Source organism: Ursus americanus, chromosome 10 (genome assembly GCF_024610735.1).
Source record: "Ursus americanus isolate L20-20 chromosome 10, mUrsAme1.1.p, whole genome shotgun sequence".
Taxonomy (NCBI): domain Eukaryota; kingdom Metazoa; phylum Chordata; class Mammalia; order Carnivora; family Ursidae; genus Ursus; species Ursus americanus.
In genome coordinates, this window is record NC_142136.1 from 52,382,109 (window position 1) to 52,399,825 (window position 17,717).

The 17,717-nt window shown below is 33.5% G+C and overlaps 1 protein-coding gene across 1 annotated transcript in view; it reads right to left on the minus strand.

Annotated features, from left to right (window-relative positions):
- Window positions 1–957: 957 nt before the first annotated feature.
- Window positions 958–17,717, minus strand: part of CCDC122 (coiled-coil domain containing 122) — a 31,360-nt gene continuing 14,600 nt past the window's right edge. The window contains exon 5 of the mRNA XM_087865123.1: window positions 958–1,631. Coding sequence (XP_087721249.1) covers window positions 1,482–1,631 — 150 coding nt within the window. The 3' untranslated portion in view covers window positions 958–1,481. The remainder of the gene's footprint in view (window positions 1,632–17,717) is intronic.

The window sequence follows — 17,717 nt, forward strand, 5'->3', positions numbered from 1 at the left end:
CACTGAAAATTACTTTCTTAAATAGGCACATTATCTTAAACAGATTAAACCTATTTTTGTTATATCTTAATTGAAAAATACCTTTCACAAATATGACTCAAGGTGTTAGCTATCAGGTACAAATATTTTGAAACCTATTATAAACTTAAAGAGAGTTTAGAAAACTAGAATTTTTCTTTTATAAGCTGTAAATAAAATTATGAAGTATAGTTATAAGAATAGCCTTTTAAATATGCAAATTAAATTGAAATACTTTTATACAATCAGCTTTAAAAGGTTTTAGCCTTGTCTTCAGCTAAGCGTAGTGGGTACTCTCTACAATCTGCAGGTTTAACCATTTTTATTTGTAACTGCATTTCTGAGTCATGTGCCAAAGTTGATTGTGTTATAGCAAAGCCATTTGAAGTGTTAGCTATAATATGCCACGTTAATTCATAATAGGATTATTAATGTTAGACACACAAGATTATTAATATCAGGTTTTATATCAGCTATCCTCTTACTCTTAGGCATGAAGAAAGGTGAGGAGAAAAAGAACTTGAGATACCTTTTTGATGTTGTTGCTTTGAAAGCATTAAATCCTAAAAGTAAACATTTAAAAACCACTATCTTCAATAATATATTTTATGTTCCTAAAAGTTTGATTCAGTGGTGCCACAAGAAGGAGCACTTTTATCTTAATATGGACAAGTTAAATTTTGAAATGTTGCCATGGACATAGTATATGACTTCCAGTGAGAAAAGAATACACGGTAGTCTATACTCGTTAACATTCTTTTTTTTTTAAGAGCTGGTATTTACCTCACATGATGTTATAAGTTCAATTTTATATTGAACTTATTCTTAGCACAGAATAGTGCTAAAGAATTTAAAGACAGAAAAGTAAACAAAAAATTTTATGCTTTGCAACACTCTAAAATTGTGTTATCTAATAACAAAGAAAAAATGATTGCTACCTTCTGAATAAGAGGAAAAAATAAAATACCTGAAACATTGAACATACAACAACATTATTGTAAATGTCAATATTTAGGGACTACTGTGAAGACAGTGGTAAAAAGGCAAGTTTTAATAAAAAGTCTGAAACAGAATAATTTAAAATATCTTAACAATTCAAATCATTATATATGTGTTTCTTTTCTTCTACATTTTTACTTCATATGATAGTGAAGGCAACATGTTTATAAACAGACATTCATGAGTATAGTTATATCTTACATACTCAAAATATTTATACGGAGTCTTCCACTATTCTTCTGTAAGCATTCCTATTGTCTATCTACTGCTATCAATTGCAGGCTTGGAAGGCACTTTAGCAAACAGATTAACTGATTCAAAAAAAAAAAAGAGAGAAAGTATATCTGTTAATAAGACAGACCTCTGTTAGTGGATGCTGGTTAAGAATCCAAAGAATTTTCTTAACTTTTTGTCCTGTCATTTTTATTGGCATAGTCTGTGTTCTACATTGCCCTTTGGCCATGTTAATCTTTCATTCCAATGCGTTTTCTTAGTTCAGCTGCAGTTTTTTCCAGTTGGTGAATGTTCCATTGCCATTGTCTTTTATTTGACTGAAGCTTGTTCACCTGACAATGCAAACGCTTAAGAATTGCACCATATCGCTTATGTTGCACCTATTGAAAGAAGAGTACACATCAACAGGGCTTGAGAAGGATAGTAGTAAATAGCCATTAAGGATATTTTGACTACTCTCAAGAAGAAAACACTTGATTAGAAATTACTCATTGTAAATAATAATGGTAATAAAAATAAACAGTAATAATAACTATTCAACACTTACTACATGTTAGATACTATACTAAGAACTTTTTGGATATAATTAAATTCTCATAACACCATATATGTGGATGGATATTATTATATCCATTTTTATACAAAGACACTGAAGATCAAAGAGTTTGAGAAATTCAACCAAGGTTTCATAGCTAGCAAGTGATGATGTTTGAGATCTGAATTGAAGCAAAGCATCTGTGATGGAGTGCCTTTGAGTTATCAGAACGGTTACAGTTAAGAGAAATGGTTTCATTCCCTGTATCCAGTGGTTCATTGAAACTTAGACCCATCCATCTCAAAGATCCAAAAGATGATACAGTCATAACAATCAGTAGAGCAGTATATTTATGCTGAGCCAGACATTGCTACACTGGAAGGCAATGAAGCACAGTTGGAAGTGCAAGGTTTTTGGTGTCAGGCCACAAGCAAGTAGAAAGCAAAAAATTCCTGATATTAGTGTTAGCTATACAAAAAATACCCAATATATTTTTTTAAACAGCTTTACTGAGATTTAATTCACATGCTATACAATCCATCCTTTAAAGTGGACAATTCAATGGGTTTTAGGACATTCACAGAGTTGTGCAACTGTTACCACAATCAATTTTTAGAACATTTTCATTACCTCAAACAGAAAGGTAGTACCCATCAGCAGTGACTTCCCATTCCCATACTCCCACTCTTAGCACTAGATAATTACTAATCTTTCTCTTTATATAGATTTGCCTATTCTGGATATTTCTTATAAATGGAATCGCACAGTACATGGTCTCTTAGCATAATCTGTGTAAGGGTCTTCTATGTTGTGGCATGTATCAGTACTTCATTCCTTTTTATTGCCAAATAATATTCCATTGGAGAATGATACCAAATTTTATTTATCCAATTCTTCAGTTGATGGACATTTGTTTCCACTTTTTGGCTATTATGAATAATGCTCTTATGAACATTCATGTGCAAGTTTTTGTGTGGATTTATGTTTTCACTTCTCTATAGTCTATACTGAGGAGTAGAACTGAGGGATCATATGGTAATTCTATGTTCGACCACTTCAGGAATTGCCAGACTGTTTTCCATAGTGACTGCACAATTTTTACATTTCCACGATTCCTGTGTGAGGGTTCAAATTTCTCCACATCTTGAATCTCCTCTCTGCTTTTCCCCCAGCGAAGGTTACTCCCTCTCTGTTTCCAAGCTCCTCCCTCAGCGTGGCTTCTTTACCTTTATTAGGCCATGGGTTCTTTTGACAGTATGGTGAAAACTGTGGACTCCTTAGAATAATGTTTTTAATGTATAAAATAAAACATGCATGATTACAAAGGAAATCAATTATATTGAAACATAATTCTGCAGCAGTAGCAGGGGAACGGAGACGAAGACACTCTAAGTATTCCAACGTACTGCTATAAAAACGAAGGGAAAACTTGTCAACTAAAAATTCACATAAATTCCTATGAACTTTATGTCTTTTTAAGTCTCCAGTTTTTGTTAATTCTGTAAATTCAGATAATTCATTGAAATTGGTGAACTAGGCCTGCTGATATGTTGGCAAAATAAAAAGATGACTTGAAAAAGATTAGAAATAAATTAGTATAAACTGAAACATCATATTAGATATGAAGACATTCAAAAGAAGATTTTTTTAAGCATTGAATATATTTCTATATAAAAAAATATATATCTACTATACATATTTATATATAATATATATTCATTGGTATATCCAATATAATATATTCATAGGGAGAGTATAGTCACTAAATATGCCCATACTCCTGTTCATAGAATATATTCATTGTGACGCCTGGGTGGCTCAGTCGGTTAAGTGCCTTCCTTTGACTCAGGTCATGATTCCAGGGTCCTGGGATCGAGTCCCACATCAGGCTCCCTGCTCAGCAGGGAATCTGCTTCTCCCTCTGCCTTCTGCTCTCCCTGCTTGTACTCTCTCTTTCTCTGACAAATAAATAAAATATTTTTTTAAAAAAGAATATATTCATAGAAATAAAATAACTAAAACAAATTTTTGGTTAATCAGTAAATTTGGTCAGTTGCATAGTAACACGCTTCTAAAATTATTCTTCAATAGTTAAGCTATGAAACTAATACACAATGGATCAGAGTAGAGATGTGCAAAGGACCCCTAGGGGAACTCCAGATCACCGGTCATAGCTAGATGTCACAGAGGATATTAATACATCTAAAGAAAAAATATATCTTTAGAAGACATTTTGTGAAGAATGTAGTACATACATAGGAAGGTGAAGGAGTCATGCACGGTAGGGACTATTTATCTGACAAGTGTAACTCTGTTATGGAGATTGGTTCCTTGAACACACAGAGCCAGAGGCTAAGAACAGTCAAACTCAGACGACTGACTTGATATCCATGCTCACTAACTAAACTTGTGATAATTTGGCTTCCAATGTAGTTTCCTTACAGGAAGAAGCAGCACTAATGACTGACATAAGTTATCTGGTTTCCTTAAGAGTTTTATAATTATAAATTAATAAACTGGTATTTGAGTTTTATACATCAGTTTCTCTTGAACTTTACCAGCATCTCTCCGTGTCTACTGAACTCTGGGACACTAACAAAATTAAGTTTCTAAGTTCACAAGGCTAAAAGGCAGTTTTGACCAAAAAGTGACTTAATTTTTTTTCACATGCCAATATTTCATTTGTCTTATTTTAATTGCAGTTAACATATAGTGTTATATTAGTTTCACATGTATAATATAGTGATTCAACAATTCCATACATCACCCAGTGCTTACCACCACAGGCGCAATCCTTAATCCCCATCACCTATCTCACCCATCGCCTGACCCACCTCCCCTCTGGTAACTAACTGGAATTTAAATAAAAACTTGAAACTAAACAAACAAAAAACCCCAAACACACACAACAACCAAATAAAACATCACACACACACATCACCACCACCACCACCACCACCACCAAGAACAAATAAGCAAAGGAAAAAAAAGAAAGAGGAAGAGACAAGAAGTGACTTTATAAAGGCGAAGGTCGCATTGTGAGCCTTCTTGAAAGACATCAGCCTTTACTGGTAACATTCAGACTTTGATACGTGTCTTAATATTCAAACTTGAATATCTGTAGGCACTAAGGATGTAAATGGTTCTGTATAGAACATAACTTTTTGCCTCTAGGAAGTGGATAGGCTACTACTCTCATTAGTTACTGTTGCTGGCTAGGCAGAAGTAAGAGCATTAGCGAAGAATGGGTGGTGCCCACAACACACAGTGGCAAAAAGAAAGCAAGGCCCTGTATAAGCTAAATCTGACCTCATCCACTACTTGTTTCTTTGTTCCCTCCACTCTAGCCACACTGTTCTTCTATTCTCTGAGCCAAGGTATGTCCTCATCTTAAGACCCTTACATTTGCTTTTTCCTTTTCCTGGAAAGCTCTTCCTCGGATATGCATGCATTGCTCCTTCACTTCTTTTAGGATTTTGGTGAAAGAGACCTTCTCAGTAAAGTTTTTGATGGCTGCAAGATCTAATATTTCACCTTCTCTCTCCCAGCAATATATATATTACATATTCCCTTCTCTGCTCTACTTTTTTGTCCTTAATCCTATCCTTAGTTAACATGCTGTATGTCTTATATCTTACATATCTTGTTTATGTCTGTCTCTCCAACTAGAATGCAAGTTCACGAAGACATATATTAGAAAGGGTTTTGTGAAGAAGGTAGCACACACATAGGAAAGTGAAGGAATCATGTGCTATTTTATTCATCACTCCATTGTCAGAGCCTAAAAGAGTAATTAATTAGCGCATACTATGAGCTCAATAAATATGGTGAAAAAATTACTGAATAAATATATGAATAAAATGAGACAGCTTTTGGAAATCAAATGACTGCTACCCTACTTTGAGAAGAATGTTATATAAAATATATTGCTCAATTCTGTATTGTTCAGAATGTAACAAAAACTCATAAAATGTCATTGTTTTACCATGGAGAAAATGCTGCACTTAAAAGACTTGGAACTCACTGGTTGCCATTTGAACATGTCGTATAACTTCTCTTTTAGTTGTTTAATCTAAAAGTATCATTAAATATATTTATGGAAGTATAAATACACAGATTTTTAAGGCTATGTTTAAATTACTTTTGACAAATGTATACACCCATGTTGTGTGTGTATTTCATTGTTTTTATCACTGAATAGTATTCCATTGTATGGATATTCCTCAACTTGTTTATCCATTCTGTTTTTGAGGGACATTTGTAGTGTTTCTCTTTGGGGGCTATTATCTATAAAGCTTCTATGAACATTCATATGCAAGTTTTATTTTAAGACATATGTTTTCTTTTTTCTTCAGTAAACGTCTAGGGATGGAATTGCTGAGACATACAATCGGTATGTGCTAACATTTTAATAAACTGCCAAACCATTTTCTAAAGCAGTTGCACCATTTTATAATCTCACCAAAAAAGGAAGAGATTTCCAGTTGCTCCACACCCTTGACAACATTTGGTATTTCATTCATTGTAATTTTAATCCTTCTATTGGGTTTGAAATGACATCCTATTGTGTTTTTAATTTTCGTTTCCTTGGTGGTTAGAGATGCTGAGCATCTTTTCATGTACTTACTGGCCATCCTATGTCTTCTGTGAAATTTGTTTATATCTTTCACCCATTTTTAAAATGGATTGTTATGAGTTCTTTATATATAGGCCATTAATATAAGTCTTCTCTCAGCTATATGTATTGCAAATATTTTTACTCCTATGATTTTGTCTTTTCATTCCTTTTTTTTAAGCGGGGGGGGGGGAGGGGGAGGGGCAGAGAAAAAATCTTAAGCAGGCTCCCCACTGGGCATAGGGCTCAATCTCACAACCCTGAGATCATGACCTGAGTCAAAATCGAGAGTCGAATGCTTAACCAACTGAGCCACCCAGGCACCTCTGTCTTTTCATTTTCTTGGTAGTGTCTTTTGAAGAATGAGGTTTCAAAGTTTAAGGTCCAATGTTTCAATTTTTTCCATTATGGTTAGTGCATTTTGTATTCTAAGAAAACCTTGCTTAACCCAAATCTTAATGAAGATATTCTCCTATGGTTTCTTCAAGAAGCTTTACAGTTTTAGCTTTTACATTTAGATCTCTGATCTATTTCAAATGCAGTATTAATGTATGTTGTGAAGTAGGCACAGGAGTTCATTGTTTACAGACAGACATCCAGGTGTTCCAGCACCATTTATAAGACTTTCCTTTCTTTGTGGAATTATCTTGACATCTTTGTCAAATTGACAAATTGTGATTGATTTTTGAGCTGTGTCTGTTCCATCAGTCCATTTATTTATTCTTTTCCCAATACTACAATTTCTTAATAATTGTAGCTTCCTAATAAATCTTAATATCAGGGCAGTATTACAATTTTATTCTTCTTTTTCAGGTTTGTTTTGGCTAACTAGATTCTTTGCATTTGCATATAAAATTTTAGAACAGCTTGTCAATTTCTACAAAAAAAATCTACTGGGATTTTTTATGGAGTGGTGTTGAACCTATAGATCATTTTTTGGGAAAGTTGACACTAAAATATTGAGTTTTACAGATCATGAACATAGTATATCATTACATTTATTTAGTGTTCTTTAATTTCTCATTAGTATTTTTATTGTAGATGTTTTATAGATTTTTTTTCATGAAATTTCTTAGCCAATATTTTATGTTCTTTAGTGTCAATGAAGAGTTTTGTTTTATTCATTTCCCTTTTCAGTTGTTTGTTGCAACTTGATGGAATCTGTATAGAAATACAATTGATTTTTTGTTTTAACCTTTTAGCCTTACTAAATTTACTTGTTTATTAGTTTTTTTGTAGATTCTTTAGGATTTTCTACATAAGCAATCATGCTGTCTGTAAATATAATTTTACTTCTTTACAATATTTATGGCTTTCTCTTGTCTTATAGCACTGATTAGGACCTCTAATATAATGTTGCAAAGAGGAGGTAGGATAATACATTTTTGCTTTGTTTCCAATCTTTGGGGGAAAATCATTCAACATTTTATAGTAAATATGGTGTTGTTAGCTGTAAGTTGTTTTATAGATGCCCTTAATTAGGTTGAGAAAATTTCCTCCTATTCTTAATTTGCTGAAAGTTGTTATTATGAATGGTGTTGAATTTTGTCTAATGCTGTTTCTGCAACTGATTATTTCTTTTTAAGTCCTTCGATTTTGATAATGTACTGAATTACATTGTTTACTTTTTGAAAGGTGAAAATCAAAACTTTCTCTTTCTCTATGTATGTATTTGAATTCAATTTGAAAAGATTTCATTAGGGATTTTTGCATCTATACTCATAAGGAACATTGGTCTCCAATTTCTTTCCTGGTAATGCCACTGTTTTTTGTTTGTTTTTTTATATCAGGGTTATGCTGGCCTCCTCAAATGAGTTGGAAAGAGTTCCCTCCTACATTTCTGAAAGGTTTTGTGTAGGCTGGGTGTTATTTCTTCTTTAGATATTTGATAGAATTCACCAGTGATGACATGTCAGTCTGAAGTTTTTCTTTTGGGGAGGGTTTTACTGATAAATTCAATTTCATTGATTCCTACTTCATACCATTTATAAAGCTTAACTTGAAATGGATCATAGGCCTAATCATATAAGTAATTTCTTCTTGTGTTAGTTATGTGTGTTTTTCTAAAAATTTGTGCATTTCATCTAAGTTGTCAAATTTATTGACATAAAATTGTTCATAATAGGCCTTTATCACCGTTATAAGTCTATAGGACCTAAAGTAGTGTCCCCATTGTTTTCTCTCTTTTCTTGATCCATATGGCTATGGTTTATCAAGTGTATTAGTCTTTTCAGTTTTTGGTTTTGTTGATTTCCTCTCCCATTTTTTTCTGCTTTCTAATGATTTCTGCTACTTATTATTTCATTTCTTCCATTTGATTTTGGCTGAATTTATTCTTATTTTTCTAGTCTCTTATGCTAGAAGCTTAGATAATTACTTTTAAAGCTTTCTCCTTTTCTAATATAGGCATTTAAATATATAAAATTTCCTCTAAACACTGCTTTAGCTACAACTCACAATTTTTCAAATATGTTTTCATTATCATTGAATTTAAAATATTTTCCTTTTAAGAAAAAAGATTTTATTTATTTATTTAGGAAAGAGAGAGCATGAGCCAGGCGTTGGGGGGGGGGGGAGAGTTGCAGAAGGAGAGGGAGAAGCAGACTCCTCACTGAGCAGGGAGCCTAAGGCAGAGCTCTATCCCAGGACCCCAGTGTCATGACCTGAGCCAAAGGCAGATGCTTAACCAACTGAGCCACCCAGGCACCCCTAATTTCAAATGTTTTCCAATTCTTGTGCTTTTTTTAAATTTTGATTCATGGGTTATTTGGAATTATAATGCCCAATTTTGAAATGTTTATGTATTTTGTAGCTATCTTATGGTTACTGATTTCTAATTGAATTCTACTCTGACCAAGAGTATCAAATTCTTTGAAATTTATCATCTAGTATATTGTTTATCTTGACGAATGTTCCACTGGCACTTGAAAATAACGTACAATCAATACTTGTCAGTTGGAGTATTTTATAAATGTCAGTTAGGTTAAGTTAGTAGGTAAGTTGTTCAAATTTTCTATATACTTACTGATTTTTTCTATTGTTCTAGCAATAATAGAAAAAAGTTGTTAAAATCTCCAACATGATTGTAGATTTGTCTCTTTTTCTTTTTAATTCTGTCGATTTTTACTTATGTATTTTGAAACTCTGATTAGATGAATTCACATTTAATATTATTATTCCTTTTTCATTAATTGACTGATCCTCTTTACTTAGTAGTCTGTACCCCGAAATCTCCTTGATATTAATATAGCCACAACCAGCTTTTTTTTAAGTTTTTATTTTAATTCATTAGTTAGTTTCAGGTGTACAATATAGTGATTCAACACTTCCATATATCATCCTGTGCTCATCACGACAAATGCACTCCTTAAACGCCATCACTTATTTCACTCCTCCTCCCACCCACCTCCCCTCTAATAGTCATCAGTTTGTTCTCTGTAATTAAGAGTCTGTTTCTCTTTTTTTTTTTTTTAAGATTTTATTTATTTATTTGACAGAGGTAGAGACAGCCAGCGAGAGAGGGAACACAAGCAGGAGGAGTGGGAGAGGAAGAAGCAGGCTTCCAGCGGAGGAGCCTGATGTGGGGCTCGATCCCATAACGCTGGGATTACGCCCTGAGCCAAAGGCAGACGCTTAAGGACTGCGCTACCCAGGTGCCCCAAGAGTCTGTTTCTTGATTTCGCTTTCCTCTCTCTCTTATTTCTTTCCCTTTGCTTGTTTTGTTTCTTAAATTCCACATATGAGTTAAATCATACGGTATTTGTCTTTCTCTGACTGACTTATTTTGCTTAGCATAATACTCTCTAGCTCCATCCATGTCATTGCAAATAGCAAGATTCCATTCTTTCTTTTATAGCTGAATAATATTCCAATATATATATATATCACTTCTTTATTCATCAATTGATGGGCACTTGGGCTGCTTCCATATGGCTATTGTAAATAATGTTGCTATAAACATAGGGGTACATGTACCCTTTGAATTAGTGTTCTTGTATTCTTTGGGTAAACACCCAGTAGTGCGATATCTGGATCATAGGGTAGCTCTATTTTTAATCTTTTGAGGAACCTCCATTCTGTTCTCCACTGAGGTTGCATCAGTTTGCATTCCCAGCAACAATGCACAAGGGTTCCTTTTTCTCCACATCCTTGTCAACACCTGTTGTTTCTTGTGTTGTTGATTTTAGCCATTCTGACAGGTGTGAGGTGATATCTGATCATAGTTTTGACTTGCATTTCTCTGATGATAAGTGATGATAAGCATCTTTTCACGTGTCTGTATGTCTTTTTTGGAGAAATGTCTGTTCACATCTTCTGCCCATTTTTAATTGGATTATTTGGTTTGGGGGTGTTGAGTTTTGTAATTTCTTTATATATTTGGGTACTAACCCTTTATCGGGTATGTCATTTGCAAATATCTTCTCCCATTCTGTAGGTTGCCTTTTAGTTTTGTTGATTGTTTCCTTCACTGTGCAGAAGCTTTTTATTTTGATATAGTTCCAATAGTTTATTTTTACTCTTGTGTCCCTTGCCTCAGGAGACTTATCTAGAAAAATGTTGCTATGGCCAATGTCAAAGAAATTACTGCCTGTGTTCTCTTCTAATATTTTTATGGTTTCAGGTCTCACATTGGAATCCTTAACCCATTCTGAGTTTGTTTTTGTGTATGGTATAAGAAAGTGGTCCAGTTTCATTTTTTTGCATGTAGCTGTCCAGTTTTCCCAGCATCATTTTGTTGATTGCATAATCTTGCCTCCTTTGTTGAAGATTAGTTGACCTTATAATTTTGGTTTTATTTCTGGGCTTTCTATTCTATTGATTTATGTGTCTATTTTTGTGCCAGTACCATACTGTTTTGATTATTACAGCTTTGTAATATAATTTGAAGTTGGCTTGTGATACCTCCACTTTTGTTTTTTGCTTTCAAGATTGCTTTGGCTATTCAAGGTCTTTTGTGGTCCCACAGAAATTTTAGGATTGTTTGTTCTAGTTCTGTGAAAACTGCTGTTGGTATTTTGATAGAGATTGCATTAAATCTGTAGATTGCTTTGGGTAGTATAGACATTGTAACAATATTTGTTCTTCCAATCAATGAGCATGGGATGTCTTTCCATTTCTTTGTGTCATCTTCACTTTCATTCATCAGTGTTTTGTAGTTTTTGGAGTACAGGTGTTTCACCTCTTTGGTTAATTTTATTCCTAGGTATTTTATTATTTTTGGTGCAATTATAAATGGGATTTTTTTCTTAATTTCTCTTTCTGCTGTTTCATTATTAGTGTATAGAAATGCAACAGATTTATTGTATATTGATTTTTTTTTATCCTGTGATTTTACTGAATTCATTTATCAGTTCTAGCAGTTTTTTCATGGAGTCTTTAGGGTTTTCTATATATAGTGTATATAGTGTCATGTCATCTGCAAACAGTGAAAGGTTTACTTCTTTCTTACCAATTTGGATGCCTTTTATTCCTCTCTTGTCTGATTGCTGTGGCTAGGAGTTCTAGTACATGTTGAATGAAAGTGGTGAGAGTAGACAACCTTCTCTTGTTCTTGACCTTAGGGAAAAAGCTCTCAGTTTTTCACCATTGAGGATGGTGTTAACTGTGGGTTTTTCATATATGGCCTTTATTATGTTGAGGTATGTTCCCTCTAAAACTACTTTGTTGAGGGTTTTTATCATGAATGGATGTTGTACTTGGTTGAATACTTTTTCTGCATCTACTGAAGTGATCATATGGTTTTTATCCTTTCTTTTATTGATGTGATGTATCATGTTGATTGATTTTCAAATATTTAACCACCCTCGTATCTGGGAAATAAATCCCACTTGACTGTGGTGAAGATATTTTAATGTATTGTTGGATTCAGTTTGCTAATTTTTGCTGAGGATTTTTACATCTATGCTCATCAGAGATATTACCATGTAGTTGTTTTTTTTGTTGTTGTTGTTGTTTTTTTTTTCCCTGTGTTTTTATCTGGTTTTGGCATCAGGGTAATTCTGGCCTCATAGAATGGATTTGGAAGTTTCCCTTCCTCTTCTATTTTTTGGGAAAGTTTGAGATGAACATATATTAACTTTTCTTTAAATGTTTGGTAGAATTTACCTGTGAAGCTATCTGGTCCTGGACTTTTGTTTGTTGGGAGTTTTTTGATCACTGATTTAATTTCATTGCTGGTAATCAGTTTGTTCACATTTTCTTTCAGCTTTAAGAACTTTCTTCAGTTTTTCTTGTAGTACAAGTCTACTGGAAGCAATGCTCATCAGCTTTGGTTTAACTGAAAATTCATTGTTTCACCCTCATTTTTTAAAAAATATTTTCATTAGATAGAACTCATATGGAATTCTTGCTTGACATTTTTTCTTCTGTCAGCAATTTAATGATGCCTTCCATTTGTGTTGGCTTCTATTGTTTCAAATTATTTACAAACTTATTAATCAATTATAGCAAGGTTGCAAAATATAAAGTATTACAAAAGCCAATGATTTTCCTATATGCCAGTGATGAACAAGTAGAATTTGAAATGAAAAACACAATACCATTTACATTAGCATCCTAAATGAAAACTTAGGTATAAATCTAACAAAATATGTATACAATTTATATAAATTAAACTATAAGACTCTGATGAAAGACATGAAAGAATAAACAAATGAAGAGATATTCCATGGTCATGGATAGGAAGAGTCAATATAACCAACATGTCAGTTCTTTCCAGCTTGATCTACAGATTCAATGCAAACCCAATCAAAATCTCAGAAAGTTATTTTATGTATATCAATAAACTGATTGTAGTGTTTACATGGCAAGGCAAAAGACCCAGAATATCCAACAGAATATTAAAGAAGAACAAAGTTGGAAAATTGATACTATCCAACTTCAAACCTTATTGTTAAGTTGTGGTAATAAAGATAGTGTGGTACTGGCAAAAGAATAGACAGATATATCAATGTAACAGAATAGAGAGCCCAGAAATAGACCCACATAAAATAGTCAACAGATCTTAGCAAAGGTAATACAATGAAGCAACAACAGTTCCTTTAATAGCACTGAAACAACTGGACATCCACATGCAAAGACCTAAACGTAAAATGCAAAAACTCTTAAAAGATAATTTAGGAGAAAACTCAGATGATCTTGGGTATGAGTGATGACTTTTAGATACAACACCAAAGGCACAATCAATGAAAAAAGTAATTGATAAGCTGGACTTCATTAAAATTAAAAACCTTGCTCTGTAAAAGGCACTTTCACAAGAGAATGATATGAGAAATCACAGACTGGGAGAAAAGGTTTTAAAAATACACATTTGATGAATGACTTTATTCAAATATACAAAGAACTCTTAAAACTCAACAACGATAACAAAAATCAAATTTAAAAATGGGCCAAAGACCTTAATGGACACCTCACTAAAGATGATAGACGGGGGTGCCTGGGTGGCTCAGTCAGTTCAGCATCAGCCTTCAGCTCAGGTCATGATCTTGGGGTCCTGGAATGGAGCCCTGCATTGTGCTCCCTGCTCAGTGGGAAGTCTGCTTACCCCTCTCCCTCTGCCCCTCCCCCCACTTTGTGCTCTGTCTCTCTCTAAAATAAATAAAAATATTTTTTAAAAAGATGATATACAGATGGCAAATAGTATATGAAAAGATGTACCACATATGTCATCAGGGAAATGAAAATTAAAAAAAAAATCAAACTAATAAGATACCACTGCATACCTATTAGAATGGCCCAAATCTGAAACCCTACAGCACAAAATACTGGTAAGGATATGGAGTAACAGGAGCTTTCATTCATTGCTGGTGAAAATGCAAAATGGTACAACCACTTTGGAAGACAGTTTGGTGGTTTCTAAGAAAACTAAACACACCCTTATCATACAACCCAAGAATTTCACTCTTTGGTATTTAGCCAAAGGAGTTGAAAACTTATTTCCATATAAAAACCTGCACATAGATGTTTACAGGAGCTTTATCCATAATTGTCAAAAACTTGGAAGCAACCAAGATATCCTTTAGTAGTGAATGGATAAATAAACTGTGGTATTTCCAGACAATGGAATATTATTTGGTGCGCGCACACACACACACGCACATACACACCATCTATCAAGGCATGAAAAGACATGGAGAAACCTTAATTGTAAAAGCCAATCTAAAAAGTACAAAGTATATGATTACAACTATATGACATTTTGTAAAAAGCAAAATTATGGCGACAATAAAAAGCTCAGTGGTTGACAGGGGTTGGTAGGGAGGGAGGGATGGAAAGCAGAGCGCTAAGGATTTTTAGGGCAGTGAAACTCTTCTGTATGATACCATATTATGGGTACATGTCATTACATTTGTCAAAACCCATACAAAGTAGAAAAAGGGTGAATCCTAATGTAAACTATGGACTCTAGGTGATAAGGATGCTTCAATGTAGGTCCACAGTTATAATAAATATATCATTCTAGTTGGGAATATTGATAATGTGAGAGGCTATGGGCAGGAACAAGAGGTAAGGGAACTGTCTATAGTTTCTGCTCAATTTTGCTGTGAACCCAAAACTGCTCCAAAAAATAAAGTCTATTTAAAAAAATCAATTATCACTCTCATCATTGTTCTTATGTATTTAGTGTGACTTTTTTTTTTTTCCTGGCTGCTTCTAAGGGTTTTTTTCTTTATATTTGGTTTTCAGTAGCTTGACTATAATTTCCTTTTCTACTCAGGGTTTTCTAAGTTTCTTGAATCTATGTGTTATTTTTTTAAGTCAAGTTTGTAAAATTTATGGCCAATATTTCTTCAAATATTTTTCTGTTCCCTTTTCTTTCTTATCTCCTTTTGGAACTCTAATTACCAATATGTCACATTGCTTAATCTGGTTCCACAGGTTATTTAGGCTCTATGCATTTCTTCAAAATTTTTTTATCTTTCTCTATATGTTTGCTTTGATGATTTCTACTGATCCGTCTTCAAGTTCAAGAAAGATCATACCTTCTGTTGTGTCTGAACTGCTGTTAATCACCCAATAAATTTTTTTCAACTTTTTTTTCAGTTCGAAGATTTCCATTTGGTTCTTTTAAATGATTAAAATTCTCTTACTCATTTATCCACCTTTTTTTCTGTAGAATATTTAATATATGTATCATAATTTTCAGTCCTTTTCTAACAACTTCTGAGTCAACTGTGATTCTGTTTTTATTGATTATTCTCCTAGTTATGGGTAATACTTTTCTATTTACTCACATGTCTGGAAATGTTCCATTATTAACTGAATGTTGTACATATATTATAAACTCTGGATTCCATTATTTTGCTCTGAAGTATTGAATTTTGTTGAAATAATCAGGTAAGTTACTGTTAGATCATGTTAATCCTGTGAGACCTTATTTTATATTTTTGTTAGAATGTCTATTTCAGTTTTGTCCTTAAGTCTAGGCCTTGCCCTTAGTCTGATTTTGTCTTAGTTCTTAGTTCTGAGTGTGATCTTTATTCCTAAGGTGTGGGAGTAGTGAGCAGTTGGCAGATGCTGCAGTGGGCAGATGCTGAAATTCCAGCATTCTAGCTCCTTGGAATTTTATCCCCCATGCATGTTCAGCTCAAGTTAAAGCCATGAATTTGAAGGGAGCTAATATGGAACATGGAGGCTCCCAATAAGGCCAAATTTAATATTTATTCAATCAGCCTCATGAGGAGGAGGGTAAGGATCCATAAAACAGTATGAAGTGATTTCAAAATTAACATGATATTATTATTATTAATAGTAGTAGTAGTAGTAGTAGTAGTAGTAGAAGTAGTAGAAGTAGTTGTGGTGGTGGTGATAATTATTAGAAGAACATATTAAGAATTAGAAAGATCATGGACTTTACCTTATGATCCAATGATTCTACTTCTTGGTGCAAAGGGTGTGTGTACTATGATGTTCATTAGTTTATTTTTTAAGATTTTATTTGTAAGAGAGAAAGAGAGAGGTGGGAGGAGTAGAGGGACAAGTAGACTCCATGCTGAGCACTGAGCCCCATTTGGCGCTTGATCCCAAAACCCTGAGATTATGACCTGAGCCAAAACCAAGAGTTGGGTGCTTAATCAACTGAGCCACCCAGGTGCCCCCATTACATTACTTCTAATAGTGAAACCCTGGAAACCACTGAATGTCTATCAGTTGTAGCATGGTTAAGTAAATGAAGATAGAGCCATACTGTAGCATATTTGTAGCAGTCAAAAAGATTGAAGTAGGCCCATAAGTACTAACATGAACAAAAAAATCTATGAGACAGGTTATTAAGTAAAGCAGTTGCAAAATTATATGTATGGCACATTTATGTAATCTTTCTCCTACATATGAAGTGATTTCACATATATATACACACACCCGCATGCACACTTATTTAAATGCACACACACACACACACACGCACACACATATATTATATATATATATAAAACTTGAAGGATATAAACAGTTGTTGCCATGAATGAGAGGTGAGCATGATAAGAGAGAGCAATGCAATGGGAAGTGGTGGTCAAAGGAACTATAGCCTTCTCTCTAATACTTTAATCTTTTACAAGGAGAATGCCCTCCCATTGAAATGAAAACAATTTTTTTAAAAAAGATTGAGAGAAGTGGAGTCTGAAAGACTTGAATTCATATCCTACTCTGTCACTTATAACTGGCTAAATAACCTTGTACAAGTTATTTAAATTTTCTGAGATTCTGCAAAATAGGTTATGAGAATGTAAATGGAATAGCTTATGAAAACTACTTGAAAAATACCAGGCACTCAAGAAATAACAGATTTAATACTTCTGAACATTTCTTCTTGTACTTTTTATAAAATAGAATAATAAAGGTAATAAAATTTTTACCATGTAATCTAGCTATCTGAATGATTCTTATCCTGTCTTTAGTTCACCTTTTAACCTTTGCTTCTCTGGGTTTTCTCATACGACTAGATTTTTAGTTGCAGAATCATTTCTGTGGCTGACCTCAATAAATGAATGCATTAGTTCATCGCATAAGCTGCATGTTATATATACTGTACCAAGTTAAACTTATTTTGCTCCTGATCCATAGTAGTTCTGAAAACCCTCTAAATTTTCCCTATCCTTTTAAATTTGGAGCTCATATTCTACAAAATTTAGGCAAGATTAACCCTTAGTGAATCTCAAAATACTTTGCACAATGTCTGTTATCACAAAATATTGCTTGTAAGCACTCATTATTTGCCGAAAACTTCTTAACTGCCTAGTCTCCTTTCCCTGAAAACTCTTGGCTTTAGTAAGTAACATTTTAATCACTGATTGTTTGGATTTATCCTATTTGGATCCT